General features: G+C 40.9%; 1 protein-coding gene across 1 annotated transcript; it reads left to right on the forward strand.

The window, feature by feature from the left end:
* Positions 1-359: 359 nt before the first annotated feature.
* On the forward strand, positions 360-16,908 carry LOC140467452 (ras-related protein Rab-21-like). Its single transcript, XM_072563821.1, has 7 exons — positions 360-736; positions 7,116-7,175; positions 9,038-9,145; positions 10,235-10,298; positions 11,270-11,324; positions 13,872-13,960; positions 14,279-16,908. The coding sequence occupies exons 1-7, from the start codon at positions 605-607 to the stop codon at positions 14,416-14,418; spliced, it is 648 nt and encodes a 215-aa protein (XP_072419922.1). The 5' UTR covers positions 360-604; the 3' UTR covers positions 14,419-16,908.
* Positions 16,909-17,764: the final 856 nt, after the last annotated feature.

Raw genomic sequence — 17,764 nt, forward strand, 5'->3', positions numbered from 1 at the left:
TTAACACTATATTTGAGGACTGATGTGGGTCTGGAGTCACATGTAGATCAGATCAGGACAAGGTGGAAGATTTCCTTCCTGAAGGGCACTAATATCCCAGGCGGGTTTTGATGTGGGCATTCCGCCAGATGCATTCTCAACATTTACCAAAAACTACCGTTGTTCCCAGACTACTGGGGGATTTGAACTCCTGCCTCTGAATCAGAAAGTGATTAATAGCAGTTACAGAATCCTGACGCTCAGATCCCACGTAATGAACCGTCTGTATGCAAACAGGAGGGGTGTCTCCTCCCTCTGGCCCATGTGATATGGGCTGTCAGAGCTGGAGGGGGCGGAGGAAGGGGTGGGGATGGCGAGGAGTGGGGGGTGTGGCACTGCTACATTTATTGCCCTCTCTGTACATTAGCTGATTCTCCCCTCGGTTTGGGAAGGAGCAGGGCGCCATCTTAAAATGTTCTGTTGCAATTTGCCTCCTGAAAGGTAAAAGAAAAATAAAACGCCCGGCAGTTTAGCATAAACAGGAGCTGGTATATGAGTGCAGAAACAAGACCCCTCCCGCTCTGATGAGACTGCTTTCTGTAAAGCTGCTGTTTCTCTTGTTATTATGGCGGCAGCCGCTGGCAAGAACTACTGCTTCAAAGTCGTGCTGTTAGGGGAAGGCTGCGTGGGGAAAACCTCCCTGGTGTTGAGATATTGTGAGAATAAATTCAGCGATAAGCACATCACCACGTTACAGGTGAGTGGGGCGGAGGACGTGACCAGAGCGCCCTGATACTGACTCGCTACATTGTAGCAACTGGATACAATATAGCAAATGAAATTGACAAGGGATACGCTGATTTCATTCAAAAGAAAATATAACAAAACCCTCGAGGGCTGTTTCAAGCCTGGAGGGAACTTACAGCGTTTCTGGGCTTCAGCTAATCCTGCTGGTTTTGTCAATCTTTAAACTCTCTCCTAATGAGGTTACTGACAAGATTTGGCGAAAACTTTTTTTTTGGGGGGTGGGGGGAGATTTAAAAAAAAAACAAGTCTGCCTCAATTATTTGGGAGGCTGGTGTGCTCCCAGCCCAGCTTTTCGAGAGGGTAGGTGCAGATGTTGCTGGTCGGGCTGTGTTCGATAATTACCAAATGACACCGCTCTCTGTTTAATGTGGCAGCTGGTTATACTGACTACTCTTAGCTTTATAAACACGCGGAGATAACCGAAGTGTTTTTCTTTTTTTTGGTGTGTGTAGTTGTTTGTTTTAAAAGGCAAGCTTGTGACACGGTTACATTGGAATTCACACCATGGAGCTGTTGACCCCAGATGTCCTACTGCCCACCCACCCACCAGCTGGCAGTTTTCAGCTCCAGCCTGGGCTCTCAGAATTGCCAGGATCCCATTTCTGAATCATGTCCTTTTTTAAAAAAAAAACAGGTCTAGTCAGAATTACTGGTTAGACAATCCACTCTATTTAATTCCCCCTCTAAGGATATTAAAATAACGCCAGTTGCTAACGCGACTAAAACATGATGCCTCGAATGTTTTTAAATGAATTGTGTGATAGAAAAGGCTATAATGTAATATTGGTCCGGGTTTCAGTTATGAACGCCTCTTCGTGAATAAATGCGCAATTACTTCAAAAAATTGATTAGTTGTTTTCACGTAACTTTATTGTCAAACGCTTATGTCTTCATTTAAGCTAAGCTTCCTTTATTGGTCAGAGTATTGAGTACAGGAGTTGGGAGGTCATGTTGCAGCTGTACAGAATATTGGTTAGGCCACTATTGGAATATTGCGTGCAATTCTGGTCTCTTTCCTATCCGAAGAATGTTGTGAAACTTGGAAGGGTTCAGAAAAGATTTATAAGGATGTTGTCAGGGTTGGAGGATTTGAGCTAAGAGGAGAGGCTGAACAGGCTGGGGCTGTTTTCCCTGGAGCGTCGGAGGCTGAGGGGTGACCTTATAGAGGTTTACAAAATTGAGGGGCATGGATAGGGTAAGTAAGCAAAGTTTTTTTTTTCCCTGGGGTGGGGGAGTCCAGAACTAGAGTTAATAGGTTTTGGGTGAGAGGGGAAAGATATAAAAGAGACCTAAGGGGTGGCATTTTCAAGCAGGATGTTGTGTGTTTGGAGGTCATGTTGCAGCTGCCAGAGGAGGTGGTGGAGGCTGGCACAATTACAGCATTTAAAAGGCATCTGGATGGGTATATGAATAGGAAGGGTTTGGAGGGATATGGGCCGGGTGCTGACAGGTGGGACTAGATTGGGTTGGGATATCTGCTCGGCATGGACGGGTTGGACCGAAGGGTCTGTTTCCGTGCTGTACATCTGACTCTGTTCAGTTCCAGTTGTTTACTGATATCGTAGCACAAGTGAATGTCTTATGAGTTTTTGTGGCAGAATATAAACGAGAGATCAGATTTATTTGATTTTACTTGCTTGTGCTGTAAAAGGGTGAAGTCTTCGTCTTGTGAAGTTTGTTTTCATTCAGATGTAATGTGCCACACCTCTGGGGCAGGTGGGATATGAATACAGATTTCCTAGTTCATAGGTAGCCACTGTGCTACAAGATCTGGTTTCTGTTTACAAACTGGCAGTAACGCTATCTATGGTAACCATGGTGTGGAGGAACTGGTGTTAGACTGGGGTGGACAAAGTTTAAGAATCACCCAACACCTGGTTATAGTCAAACAGGTTTATTTGGAAGTATTGGCTTTTGGAGCACTGCTTCTTCATCAGGTAGCTGTGGAACAGAATCATTAGACAGATTTATAACAAAAGATTAATGTCATGCAACTGATACGATATATTGAACAAACCTGGATTGCTGTTAAGTTTTACATTTTTCTTGAATGGGTTGCAGGTTTCAGTTCATTAATATGTAAATCCCAGAACACTAACTATGGTAAGAGATTTTTATGGTGGGCTTAATTTGCTAAGGAATCAAATTTCTTAAGGCTTTCAGGGAATGGATGTCACTGGCTAGACCAGCATTTGTTGCATAATTGTTCCTCTAATTGATTGGCCTGCTAGGGGTTAAGCCAATCACAACCTGCCTATAGGAACAAACAAAAACAGAAATTGCTGGAGAAACTCTGGTCTGTCAGCATCCTTGTAGAGAAAGCAGAGTTAATGTTTTGAGTCCAGTGGGGGCCCTCCTTGTGTTTTTTTTTCAGGTCTCCAGTATTTGCTGATCTTTTGTTTTATCATTGTCTAGAGGATGCAGTTTAAGCAAAAGAGGCTTTCCTGGTGAAGTGGCAATGTCACTACCTCTGGGACAGAACATCAGGGTTCAAGACCTTTCTGACTTGGAGTTATCAAAACATGTGTGAGAATTTTGACTTTAAAAATGAAATGAAAACAAATTGGTGGGAAAATTCCAAGCCTGGCAGCATCTGTGCTGTGAAAGTCAAGTTAATGTGTTTGGGTACAATTGGTCTCCTTCAGAACTATTTAACCAGTCTGGACAACAATGTGTAGTCCAGACAGATTAAACGTAGCAGGTTTACTTTACCAAAGGAGATTAGTGAACTAGATGGAGTTTAATCATCAATTCAGTCTTGGTACTTATGAAACTGAGGCTGGCTATATACTTTAGATTTATTTATTATATTGAATTTCCACCAGTTGCTGTGGTAGGATTTGAACCTAGCTGACATGACCAAGACACCAACATCTCCCCATTACATGTGCTGAATAAATCATTCTTGTTGAAACTGAGATATTTAGTGTCTCAATACTGGAAGCATTTAAAGTCATGGATCACTACAAATAGTATCGAAAGCTCAAGGCAATACAGTGTCTCTATACCAGGGACCTGGGTTTGATTCCACCATTGGATGGAGTTTGCATGTTCTCCCAGTGTCTCCTCCACAGTCCAAAGTTGTACAAGTTAGGTGGATTGGCCTTGCTAAGTTGCCAGCAGTGTCCAGGGATGACCAAGCTAGGTGGATTAGCCATGGGAAATGCAGGGTTAAGGAATATGGTTTGGTGGGTGGGTGGTGAGGGTGGTGGAGGAGGAGGTGGTGTTGGTGAAGGGGAGGAGACGAGATGTTCTTCAGAAGGTCAATGTGGACTCTAGCTGAATGGCCTGTTTTCACGCTGTAGGCACTCTGATTCTAACTATAATTCAAGGCATAGGTTGGAGGGGAGATGGAGTTTTTAATGCAGGGATTAATATTTGATTTGTCTGAAAACCCACTTTCAAAACATTCATACCTGATTGAATACTGTCATATCTTCAAGGAGCACTTTCTGACTACCTGCTAATCTTCAACTTCTGGGTCCCATTTGGCTGGTATAGCAAGCTATCTGTTGGTTCTTGATTTATGCCAAGCAGAAATCCTTTTTAATGAATTTGAATACAAATAACTAAAAATAAACTGCTTTCAAGTTACTGACCAAATAGTGTCGGGTACCCTGTAGCATGTAAGTCAATTAGTATAAAGGAGTCCAGTTTGGTATTTGTGTTCTACCAAAGACTATAGAATTAGACTAACTCTAGTGCATGTTTGAAATAGCAGATTGGCCACGAACCCTTTTTTTAAAAATGCAACCAGTTCTCTCAATGTACATGAGTGATAGTCCCAACAACCTTTTCAAGTTTATTTGAGTTCCACCAACTTGTTCTGAGCCTGTGAGCCATTGAATTGTGTTGCTGTTAACAGTTGAAGTGTTGTTTCATCCAATGAAAGAAATAAGTGGCCTCAGTCAAGTAAAATGAGCTCAAAGTAAATGCACGTTGGTGACCATTTGGCCTCTTGCAGTAGGTTTCCTGTGCATTTAACTATGGCATGTGTTAATTATAACACAATTCTTTTTCAGGACATCACAATGAATTATGCAGTCAAATGTTATGAAAGGCACTGTATTAATGGAAATAAAACATTACAATGGATGCTGAAGAAACTTTGCAGGTCTGATTGTACCTGTGGAGTGAGAAACAGAATTAGTGTTGAGTCCAATTCGTCTTATTTCACACATTCTTTGAAGAAGCCATATCAGACTTGAAATATTAATGGTGTTTCTCTTGCCGCAGATACTGAGTTAAATGTTTCAAGTTTGATATGACTCTTCAAAGGAGTCTAATAAGATTTGCACTAATTCTGTCTGACTCTCCACAGATGAAACCAGACTTGCTGAGTTTCTCCAATATTGTTTTTATTTCTGTACCATTACTGTTCTATTGAACATCTGTGGAGGAGCTGGCTGTGCGGTTTGGGTGGTGTTGGTTTGTGGAAGGACAGAGGTGGGATACAAATGATTTCTGTCAGATGTGGAGAGGGTGGGCTGTGAGCTATTATTCATGGATTTTGAGCTGTTTGTTTTTGGTGGTTGGCACCTCTTTAAAATTTTTTTTTCTCTCTATTGTGGTCTGGTGAATTGTGAAGTCGGTTCTTGCAATAGAAATCTTTTTTTATGGGAAACCATTAATCCACTTGCACTGGTGTGGTAACTCCCATGATGCAATGCACCATAATAATGTAACATTTGCAAGTGTACATAGAGCTTGCAGTATGGGGTGCAGGTAATCTGGTCCATGCTGCTGTTTATATACCGTTTTCCCTGCCAAACCTCGTGAAAGCCTGTCAAAATAGATTTCTATTCCTTTCTCTGTTCATGGTTTTTTTAAAACCATTCTTAAGAACTGTCTTCTGAATAGTCTCTCACAGACACAGACCCCCTCTTTGCCTGTCCTGTTTTACCAGCCTACCCAAACAGAAGTGTCCTGTGATGTGACGGCCATCTGCATTTCTGCAGCAACTTTCTAACATTGCAATGCAAAGCATTTCCAAAGTGCTTCAGAGATGTGCAACAATATTCTTGGCTGAGTGTTACAGAGCAACTGCAAGTAAAACAGTGGCACAGTCCTACCAGGCCATGGGGCTACCCTTTCAGTAGAGATGACTAGTGGTGGTTTAACCTGAGCATCACCACATCTCTGGTTAGGGAAGGGGTTGAGAGGTAAGACTTCTGTAACCTCACCCTGTGCAGTACAGAGCAAATCATTGCCAGTAAAAACTGATCTTGCCAGTGATGTTCAAGTTTGATGAATGAAGTTTTAAAACACTAACCTGAAGGAGAAAGATTAGTTCACGTTCAGAAAGTAGTTGCCTTTCAGAAATTCTCTTTCAAGTACTATTTTGCAATGAAGTTTCAAATGCAAAAGATTAATGCAGAATGCACAATACAATCTTTGTTCCTCCTGGATGATTTAAAACAAAAACAAAATTTCCTTAGGCCTGTCCCTAATCTCAGTGCTTGGTAATTCCCATATTCGAGTGGGAACAAAGCACTTCTGAGAAAGTTCAATATTTCCAAGTCCAATATATGGTTTAATTTTTGGTTCTCCGAAGTCTTTGGCCCTTCCTCCTTTTGTCGCTGTCACAATGTTTGCTGAAAGAACTTTGTAGGCCCAATATGCCCTTAAACAATACAACCACACTCTGCTCCCTAATGCTGTCCAGGGCTGGGCATGCCAACATTTTTAAAGTGCTCTGACACCAAGAGATATGGCTGAATTAAAATAACATGTGGATTGCCTTTAATTTAGGAAAGAAATAAGAGGACTTTTTAAATCTGAAAGTGTTGTAGGCTGAGGGGTGACCTTTTATAGAAGTTTGCAAAATTGAGGGGCATGGATAGGGTAACTAGGCAAAGACTTTTCCCTGGGTCGGTGAGTCCAGAGCTAGAGATTTAGGGTGAGAGGGGAAAGGGGCAACGTTTTCACTCAGAGGGTGGTACATGTATGGAATAAGCTGCCAGAGGAAGTGGTGGAGGCAGGTGCAATTGCAACATTTAAGAGGCATTTGGATGGGTATATGAATAGGAAGGGTTTGGAGGGATATGGGCCGGGTGTTGGCAGATCGGAATAGATTGGGTTGGGATATCTAGTTGGCATGGTTGAGTTGGACCGAAGGGTCTGTTTCCATGCTGTACATCTCTGACTCTATGACGCATTCTTCATTGCTGTCAGTTGGACATTATGAACGCACTTTTTTTTTGTTGTTCAATACATGAAATAGCCATGAGGTTTTGGGATTTTTTTTCAATGTAAAAGAATCTAGATGTTGACTGTCTGGAATGTGAGCTGCTGTGACTCCACTAATTAAATAGTTTTCTCATTTTTAGGCCTCTTTCTTGACCAAGAAATTGAACATCAGTGGAAAGCGAGTGAATCTTGCAATATGGGTGAGTAATGGACATGTGTCCTTCTGCTGTGGTCTCAGTAATAGGATGTCAATAACACTCCATGTCAGAGTCACGTGTTAGACAATGCTGCACGCAAAACCGTGAAGTGAATGAAGCTGGAGAGATTCATTACATCTTTCTGTCAGAATGTCTTCACCTGTATTAGTGAGGAGCTGGTCAAGTTAAGACCATGGGCTACTCGCCCATTGGGTAGTACACAAACAGATTGGAATCCCTATTGTAGGGCAGTACTGAACTTTTCTTTGGAATGTTTGCTAAACCTGCCAAATCTCCTAAGACTGTATCTTCCAAATCCATGTTCTGTACCACCGAGAAGGACTGTGGCAACCAACACATTGGAGCGCTGCTACTCACATGTTCCATTTCAAGCTGCATACCATGCAGACTTGGAAATATATCACTGTTCCTTCAGTGTCACTGGGTCAAAATCCTGCAGTCCCTTGCTAACTGCACTGTGGGTGCCCTGCACCAAATGGATTGTAGTGGTTCAAGATGGCTCCCCACTGCCACCACCATCTCCAGAGTAGTTTGGTCAAGGATGATAAATATAACCATGCTGGTGATGTCTAATCCTGTGCAGAAATATAATGAATTGGGTCATGTGACAGAAATTGTAATGACTATTCATAAATTGAGTTTCAAATGCTGTGCTACAAAGGATATTGAAGAGTCCATAGACTGGTGACACACCAGTCATTAAAATAATCTCTTACTCTAAAGCAGAGTGTTGCTTAACATTTCATCCATACCATGATGTTGTAGAAAACTGCATTAGATGGTTGGAAAAAGGAACTGTTGCAAAATTGGGACAAAAACTGATTTGCGCTCAGACGATGGTCTATCCTGTTGGGGGTAGGATTTGCCCCAGTCGGTGTTGCTTTGATCATCCTTAAGCAAGGATGGAAGTGTCTCCCCGTTACTGAAGCTCCAGGGAATCCTTGTTAAAGCTCATCCTTCCCTTTGGGATTGTAGACACATGTGCAATCGGGAATAGGCATATGTTCTGTTGATGGCAACAATGAAGGAGCTTCACGAAAAAGCGCTCTTCCAGTCCTGGTGATTAGCTGAGATCATCTGATCTATTGTGAAAACTGAGTGCTGGAGAAACTCAGTAGCTCTGGCAGCATTTCTAGAGAGAAATCAGAATTAACGTTTCTGATCTAGTGACCCTTCTACAGAACTTCAACAGTTTTGATGAAGGATCACTGGACCCACAAAGTTAACTGCTTTCTCTCCATGAATGCTGCCAGACCTGCTGAGTTTTTTTTTCAGCCATTTGTTTTTGGTTCTTATTACTACCTTTTTTGTTTGTTTTTTGCTCAGTGAACGAGGTGTCCAAGGGGCAAGATTTTCACGCAGAGGGTGGTGTGTGTATGGAATGAGCTGCCAGAGGAAGTGGTGGAGGCTGGTACAATTACAACATTTATAAGGCATCTGGATGGGTATATGAACAGGAAGGGTTTAGAGGGATATGGACCAAGTGCTGGCAAATGGGACCAGATTAGGTTAGGATTTCTAGTTGGCATGGACGAGTTGGACTGAAGGGTTTATTTTCATGCTGTACGTTCCTATGACTTTTTTTTAAAATGCCAATTACCATTAATGGCCATGAGACTAGCTTTTTAGTCAATACTGACTTCAAATTTCATCATCTGATGTGGCAAGAGTTGAATGGATGGCCCCAGAACATTAGCCTTGGGTTCAGATTACTAGTCCAGTAACATCATGTCCGTGCTACTGCCACCTCATGAGCTTGACGGTCGCTTGTAATTCTTGATGTGTCCTTGAGTTTCTCCTCCTACCTTCAGAATTAAACATCTGAAGTTCTCTGCCCTGTACAGGACACAGCTGGACAAGAGCGCTTTCACGCTTTGGGTCCCATTTACTACCGTGATTCTAATGGAGCCATTTTAGTGTATGACATCACTGATGAAGACTCGTTTCAGAAGGTGGGTAATTTAACATTCTGAAGGACCTCCATAAATATTATTTAAAATCATTATTACAATTTATGTTTTGTTTTAAAAGTGAAAACAGCAAGTCTGTGTTTTTGTAGCTTTGGATACTGTGGAGTGGAGACCACTCCCACCTCCCCACTCTTGCCTCCACGTCGCAAGGTTTTGACCTTCAGCTCCCACTCGTCAACTTGAGCAGGAAAATGGAGATTGATGTTCCATTGCAGGACTGAGGGAGAGCAGCACAGCCAGGGGTCATGTTCCTTTCAGACCAGGCTTTAAAATTAGGTTTTGTTTCCGTGCTTCTCTTGGACATAAATAATCCAAAAACTGATTATCTGGCTATTATTACATTACTGTTTTGGGTCGCTGAATGCAGATTAGCTACCTCACTTCTTACATTATGGCAGTGTTTACACTTGAAATGTAATTGGTTATGAAATGCTTGGATAGGTGCTGTGGTACTGAAAAATGCTATGTCAGTGCGGTTCTTTTGTTTTCCTCTATTGATTTCCAGCTCAATCCATCTTCTTTCCAAGCTGCCTCATGCCTGCAAATTGAGAAATTTTCAAATCTGTGTGGTGATGGCAGGTGGGAAGTAAGACTCAAAGTATAATTTTTATAGTGTTGAGCTGCAGCTGTATTGTGTCACATGTCTTCAGGTGCTGGGTTAATTGAGATCTCAAAACTTGAAGGTCAGTAGATTTCTCCTGAAAATGCTGGGGAAACTGAGTTTCTGTGGAGACAGTAACAGGTTAACGCTTCAAATCTGAACACGTCATATTGATGTTGGTTAACTGTTTTAAAAATTCCGATCTCCAGCATCTATGGTATTTTTGGTTTTTAGTCAGTAGATTTCTGGTTAATAAGGACACAGACTAATAAATAGAATTTGAGGTACAGTTAGTCATAAATGCAGTTAACGACTGAGAACTAGTTTGAGGAGTTGAATTGTCCGATTCACCCCTGTTGAATTGTTTGAATAGTATATAACCCATTTCCTCCATCCTTTATTAACCTGTGAGCTTGCCCTTGTGGCTTCTGATCTGTAAAGGTAAACTAATCTGCTTTTACCTTCTGCAGGTGAAGAACTGGGTGAAAGAACTGCGGAAGATGCTTGGCAGTGAAATCTGTCTCTGTATTGTAGGTATGCCGCCTCTGAACACTGTGTTTACCCATCTCGCTGCTTAAAATCCCCAAACCGTGCTTTCTTATTCCTGTACCTACAAGTGGACACTAGTAGCTTTTGTTGCTTTGGAGAAGGTGAGGACTGCAGGGTGCTGGAGACTGTGGCGCTGGAAAAGCACAGCAGGTCAGGCAGCACCTGAGAAGCAGGACAATTGACGTTTCAAGCATAAGCTCTTCATCAGGAATGAACACGATCCTTATGTTCGTCTTAAATAGGCAACCCCTTACTGAGCAGTTATGCCCTCTGGTCCCGATCACTTCCACAGAGGGAAGCAATCTCTCGCCGTCTATCCCATCAAGCCCCTTTTAAAGTTTCTGTGTCAAATAAAGTCTCCCCTCTCTTTCTTCTGAACTCTCTTGAACACAGACCAAACTGACGACGACCCCTCCCAGCAAGAGTTTCCAATTTTTATATTCCCTTTTGAAATAAAGGCCAACATCCCTATTACCTGCTGAATTTAGGTGCTTGCTTTCTGTGATTTTTTTTTATTATTATGCATGAAGACTCCTCTGTTCTGTAGCCTTCTGCAGTCTTTCTCCTTTCAAGTAACATTCCACTCAATGCACGTTTGCAGGAAGAATAGCATTACACTTTTCTCCATTAGAATCCATCTGCCAAGTTTGTTTTTGCACAATCACCAACCCCTCTATAATTCCTCTGTAAATTTTGTCACCCTCAACACTTGTTTTCCCTTAAAGTTTGTCATCTACGCACTGTGATAGCATATTCACCTCCCTCACTGAAGTCATTTAATATATATATTGGAAATAACTGATACCAGCACTGTAGTACTCCACTAGTGACAGGTTGACATCCTGATTTTTTTTAAGTGTAAGATCAATTTCAATTTTCTTAATTTTTGCCACCTTGTCTGGTGGTAGGGCTTGGTAGATATCATTCCTAATAACATTTTTGTTTTGAAACTGCAGGAAATAAAACTGACTTGGAGAAGGATAGGAATGTGTCTGTTCAAGAAGCAGAGGTGTAAGTATGGTCCAAATTTTACTTTGAGATTTGACCTGATCCCAATTGATGTCTTGGCTTTGATTAGGTAAATGGCAAAAATCAGTGCAACACTGCGTGGTTTTTGAATTGCCACAAACGAGTGCAGAAAATATCAGGAAGACTAATGGAATGCTGGCCTTTAGATCTAAAGGGCTGGAGGATAAGGATGTAGCTGTTATACTTAATTATTACAAAAGTCTGCTTAGACATCACTTGGAATACTGTGAGCAAATTTGGGCACCATGCCTTATGAAGGATATTTACCTTTTTGTTTTGGAGGTAGTACAGTGTAGGTTTACATGAATAATACTCAGACTTCAGGGATTAACCTCCTGAGGAGGGATCATACAAACCTGGCCTCTTTTTTTTGCTCTAGAATTTAGAAAGTTAGGGGTGATTGAAGTCTAAGATTTTTTTTTTGTTAAGCAAAGGTATTCAGGGATATGGTCCAAGGCAGGTATATGGGTTTAGGTCTTAGATCAGCCATGATCTGATTGTATGGTGAAATAACGTTGAGGGGCTGAATGGCTTCTTACTGTTCCTATGGAGCAGTGGCTTGCAGTACAATTAGTTATTATCTTTTGAGGTCACTGGACAGAATAGCATGCAATATCTCTTAGGCCCAGAAATGTTAGGGCTGCAGTCAGTGTTCATGCCTCCTTGTACACCCGCTGCTGTCTTGACTTCTAAGTGTTTGCAAACATTTTTTTTTTCAGTTATCAAAATATTGGTCGTCTGTCTCTCCATGTTCAATTTTTGGCCTTGCCAACCTCAACTCTGGCTTCCTGTTGGTCCAGATACTGGCCACAAATTGAGTTCTGTTTGCACAATGGCAATTACTCATCCTGCAGAGGTATCCTGTTTTTTTTGTGGCTCATCAGGTCACCCATTGTTACAACTGGTCGCTTAGTTCATTAATTCTGTTACAGACAAAGCGATTGCTGATCTGTCTCGTATGCTTTGGTTACTCAGTGGCCCAGAACTACTGAACTGCTTGGACAGTGAGGTCTGTTCAAACATGCAGTTTTACATTTGCAAAGCTACTCAAACTACTATGTTACTGAAGACCAGAATTCCACAAATTCCATTGTAGATTATTCAGAAGTAGATCATCCAAATTTGTACCAAGTGTAACTGTTTCTATCTGTGAATCAGGACATAACAATCAATGCCCAGTTGGAGATCTTTGAGCTGTGTTGGTAGGGAATTCATTGTTACCCAGTTTCCTGGGTTTTCCTACTTATAACTGCTCTTTGGCAACCAGAACAACAGTACATGTATGAGATATTCAATTGAGAGGGGATATATTGCAAGGGCAAAGTGATTAATTATACTATTGAGCAAAGGCTTTATCTTGGCAATTAGGCGGTAAGTATTTGTGTGCATTTCTTGCTTGTTGTATGTATGCACTTGTACAATGGAAATGCACACAATAAGTTGGTTGTTTCTCCAAACAAGGATGTTTATTGCTAAATTCCAGTTAAAACACTATGTATTAACTGCTGTGAATAGTTTGCTTCCTTCTCTGGTGTCTGAAATTATTGCACTCAATTTGTTTAGAATGTAATGTCCTCTTCCATTTGACTATAGCAGTGGGTTGTCCTGGCTTTAGAAACTTTATTTGAATATTGCTTGTGTAAATCCGTTAGAACTTTTAAGATCTTTTTAAATAGCAAAAGACTGGATGTAGGTTTGCTTGCTGAGCTGGAAGTTTCATTTCAATTCAGCGAACAAACCTACATCCAGAACCTCAACCTGAGCTACAAATCTTCTCAAAACTTGCTAACAAAAGACTGGCAGTTGGCACTATATGCTAGTTTGCACTGTTCGGGGTGGCATGGTGGCTCAGTGGTTAGCACTGCTGTCTCTGTGCCAGGGGCCCAGGTTCAATTTGTATGTTTTCCCTGTGTCTGCATGGGTTCTCCCCAGGTGCTCTGGTTTTGTCCCACAGTCCAAAGATGTGCAGTCTAGGTAGATTAGCCATGAGAAATGCTGGGTTACAGGGATAGGATTAGGCGGCTGGTTCTGGGTAGGATGTTGTTTGGAGGGTTGGTGTGGATGCGATTGGCTGAATGGCTTGCTTCCACACTATAGGGAGTCTATAGTGTGCTATTAGATCTTTGTATAACACTGTTCAGGAATTGTCCTGAATTTTGTTGAAGAACTGATGCAAGTCTTTTGAGTCATTATGTTGTTTTTTTATTTAAAAAGCATGACTTGCACTTTTTTTTTTAGTTTTTCTTTGCACTCCATGGTTGTATGTTTATGCCTTGCCTGGCTGAGAGGAACCAATGGTGTGGCCAGCAACAAATATTTGGTTAGTAGGGTGTTTGAATGAGTATATCTTCCTTTATGTCCCCTCCACCTGATTAATGTTGTTTCCATCTCAATTGTACAGCTCTGTGTATAGTGTGATTGCACAGTGCTGTGTTCTGAGATTTAGACTTTTTTTGTTTTGGGTGCTTGAAAGTTGAACATCCCTTTCTTTTGACTTACTAAACATTTGTTTTAATTGCTTCCCAATAGCTATGCAGCGTCTGTAGGAGCAAAGCACTTCCATACTTCTGCTAAAGTGAATAAAGGCATTGAGGAACTCTTTCTTGATGTCTGTAAAAGTGAGTGTTTTCAAGTCTTCTGACCCCTTCTCGTCTGTGGTGTAACGTCCCAGTGAACAGTGCCATCGCCAGATTTATTCCACAAAGTACTGTATGTGGAGCTTTCTGTGCATCTATTAAGCTGCCACATTTTTTACCATTTATAAAAGACACTGCACTTGGTTTGGATTTGACCTTTTTTGGGAGGGAGTATGTCCTAAGGATTATGAAGGCATTTCTTTTTCTTCTCACTCTGCCTCAGGGTCTTCAAGCTCTGTATGGGACGTGGTCAGTACTTGAAGTAACTGAGAAGCTTATGTTCTTCTTTTGCTATTTCAGAGATGCTTGAAGTTGCCCAAGCTGAGGAAGCTGCAAGAGAGAATGATCCCAGTCGGGCAGCCAACACACGACGGGGTGTACAGATCATTGATGATGAACCACAGCCACTAAGCAACGGAGGCTGCTGCTCTGGTTCTTAAAGCAAAACCCTTCAAAATCTGCCACTACGCAGAAAATGTAAGACTGTTGTGACCATTGGGCATTGGATGTGATAGGGCTTCTGTTAATAAGCAGCAGGGTTAACTGACTGGAGGTGCCATTTGTGGTCTTCCAAGTATCCATACTGAGTAGCTGGAAAACTTAAGATTTTATGTTTCTAGCTGAGGGTTGTAATTACTTATATAGGAAAAAATTAAATCTTGAGGGAAAAAATGACTTCTGTCGGAAGTAAAAGGCTCTTGAGAATTGGATTGAATGATGACTCAAAAGATCACGCAAGGCAGGATTTAATTTAAAGGATGGTCATGTACATTTATGTACAGCTCCTAAGTAAAGAACATATCATGCCAGTGTATGCCATCTATCAATATGCTAACAGTTGGGCATGACTCCAGTGCAATCCTTTGTGACTGCTTGCCCACAGCGAGTGGCACACTACAAATATAGCTGGTGATGTGGTGCTCTGGGAAAGGCACTGATGCTCCTCAATGTAAGTGAAGATTGTACTACTAACTGTGCTGCTACTGCAATTTTCCCCACCCCCACCCAATGCTCCTAACCAGACACAAGCTGATGTGGCAAGAATCTTAGCAAAACTGTTTTTTGTTTTTTTAAAAAACAAAATGTTCTATGGATGTCTTCCCACATTGGTAAGTTGCTAGAAACAATGCTGTTCCACCTCAGACTCTCTTATTGCACAGTGCCACCTTGCTTTATCTGCTAGCACACTACATATAGAGCTGGCTTGTGTTGGTATTAATTATGCTTACATGTTCTATTCCTGTTGAAAGGTGTTACATTTTGCTTTCAAAGGGGTCTCATACGTTCACCACACAAAACACACTCTCCGTATTCAAACCATAATCTAAATTTTGTTCAAAATATTCTTCTCAATATGAACCTGGGGAAACCGGCCACTACATTTGTGGTCAACCAAATCTATATCTGCCAAAATGAACAAACCCCTTTTCGGGAAGATGTTACAAAATGGGATACTGTTACTGGAAAATAGCATGGATATACCTTTGCTGTGATTACTTAACTGAAATGTGTTATGCATTTCCTTGGTAGACAATTTCCTTGGTAGACAAGTGCCATTTGAGTGCACTGTTGGGCTGAGTATATGTATTAAGTTAGTTGCTACAATCTTTCTGAAAGATGTGTTTTTTTTCCTGATGATTGATTGTAGTGAACTATAATTTTGACTTATCTTCAGTTTCTTTAAATAAAAATAAATCGAGAATTTGATTCAAACCGCCCGGCTATTTGAGATAAAATAGTTGCTGCATTTCATCTACTGTTTCAATATCTCAGCATTTTTAAATGTAATAACCAGCTTTTCATTCAGGCATTGAATTCTATTAGAGCAACTTGGTGATATGTGGAATTTTATTTTTCACATGCAGCAAAACAAACATTTCTGACATTCAAATGCTTTGATTAGATATCATTCCTATTTTTTGCACATGTAATTAACTGGGGGGGGGGGTGCAGGGAAGGGGGAAGAGAGCTATTCAGATTTATCCATTTAAAATCTCACTTTGCTGTTGGTAATATGTGATGAAACAGTCAGCATTTGTGACAGACATGTCATGTGTAATGTTTCCGATTGCTTTCTTGCAAGTGCATTTTTTTTTTTGTTCTTTCGCCCTCCTATTTTCATGTGACTTGCTGTGCCAAACCACGTGCTATTTAAAGCTGAATAGAAGACATTATCCTGCTAATGATGGGTTAAGCAAGACATGCTACGTTCTTTAAGAGTGCTTCCATTAAACTAAAGTGCAAACCAGGCGTCTCATCGAAAGTGTAATTTTGTCATTTATCTCCCTGATGGAGTTCGTGTCTTTACCAATTCAGAGACTGTACATCACTCAAATGTGTACCCAATAAGCAGATATTATTTTGTGATTTACTTGCTATATTCTCCCAACATTATTTTCAGCTCTATTTGCAATCTTTATTTGAACCTTTTTTAAATTTTAAACTTACCTATTTAATGCCAAATTAAATTTGAAAAGCACATTATACAAATTGCTGTTATAATGATGGTGTTAAAGGTTTTAGTTTGCTTCTCTTGGACTAACTGGGTTCAAACTTGCTGTTCTCTCGTTCCATCTCTGTAACATTGTCAGCTGACGTTTTTCTGGCATGTGGTAAGTCAAATAACACAACTTTGCTGCGATAAACTCAACATTTTTCACTCATGGACGAAACTGTATTAAGTCCAATCACTCCACAGCTTGTAACTAATTATGGTGCACCAAGTTTTGTAGTGTACTTAATGGGCGATACTTGCAACAATTTGAGGTGAATTGTATTCTATTCAGAGACCTCCTTTTACAGGTGAAATGAGTAAAAGAATTAAATGCACCAAGTGATATGTAATGAGTAATCACCAATTTGGTGAAAATAGCACTGAAGACTCATGTCAGCTGTAGTAATAAATAAATTGACCAACTTGCTTAAATACATCTGCAAGTAGTGCCTCTTTTTTTTAAAATGTTTTGCATTGAACTGAAATCAACATTCTCCTGTTTTGAGTTTGTGGCAGAAATCTTGCACCCCGATTTTTGTAGATGTTCATATGTCTTGGTAATGGGAGTTGTCTAAAGTGTCTTGGATTGACTTGTATATCACAGATTTTAAAAAAAATTGTTCCAGAATAGTTAATGGATGTTTGATTAATTTCTTATGGGTCTGCTTTACAACATGTTAATGTTGTTCATTCTTTTAGGCTTGTTATCAATTAATCTGCTTTTCTAATCCGTTTCATAGAACATAGAACACTACACTACAGTGCAGTACAGACCCTCGGCCCTCTGTTGCGCCGACCTGTCATACCAATCTGAAGCCTATCTAACCTACACTATTCCATTTACGTCCATATGCTTGTCCAATAACGACTTCAATGTACTTAAAGTTGGTGAATCTACTACTGTTGCATGCAAAGCATTCCATACCCTTACTACTCTCTGAGTAAAGAAACTACCTCTGACATCTGTCCTATATCTATCACTCCTCCATTTAAAGCTATGCCCCCTCATGCTCTCCGTCACCATACTTGGAAAAAGGCTCTCCCTGTCCACCCCATCTAACCCTCTGATTATCTTATGTCTTTATTAAGTCACCTCTCCACCTTCTCTAACGAAAACAGCCTCAAGTCCCTCAGCCTTTCCTCGTAAGACCTTCCCTCCATACCAGGCAACATCCTAGTAAATCACCTCTGCACCCTTTCCAAAGCTTCCACATCCTCCTCATAATGCAGTGACCAGAACTGTACACAACAACTGTATACAAGTGCAGCTGCAGCGTAACTTCATGGTTCTG

Source organism: Chiloscyllium punctatum, chromosome 45 (assembly GCF_047496795.1).
Source record: "Chiloscyllium punctatum isolate Juve2018m chromosome 45, sChiPun1.3, whole genome shotgun sequence".
In the NCBI taxonomy this organism is placed as follows: Eukaryota; Metazoa; Chordata; class Chondrichthyes; order Orectolobiformes; family Hemiscylliidae; genus Chiloscyllium; species Chiloscyllium punctatum.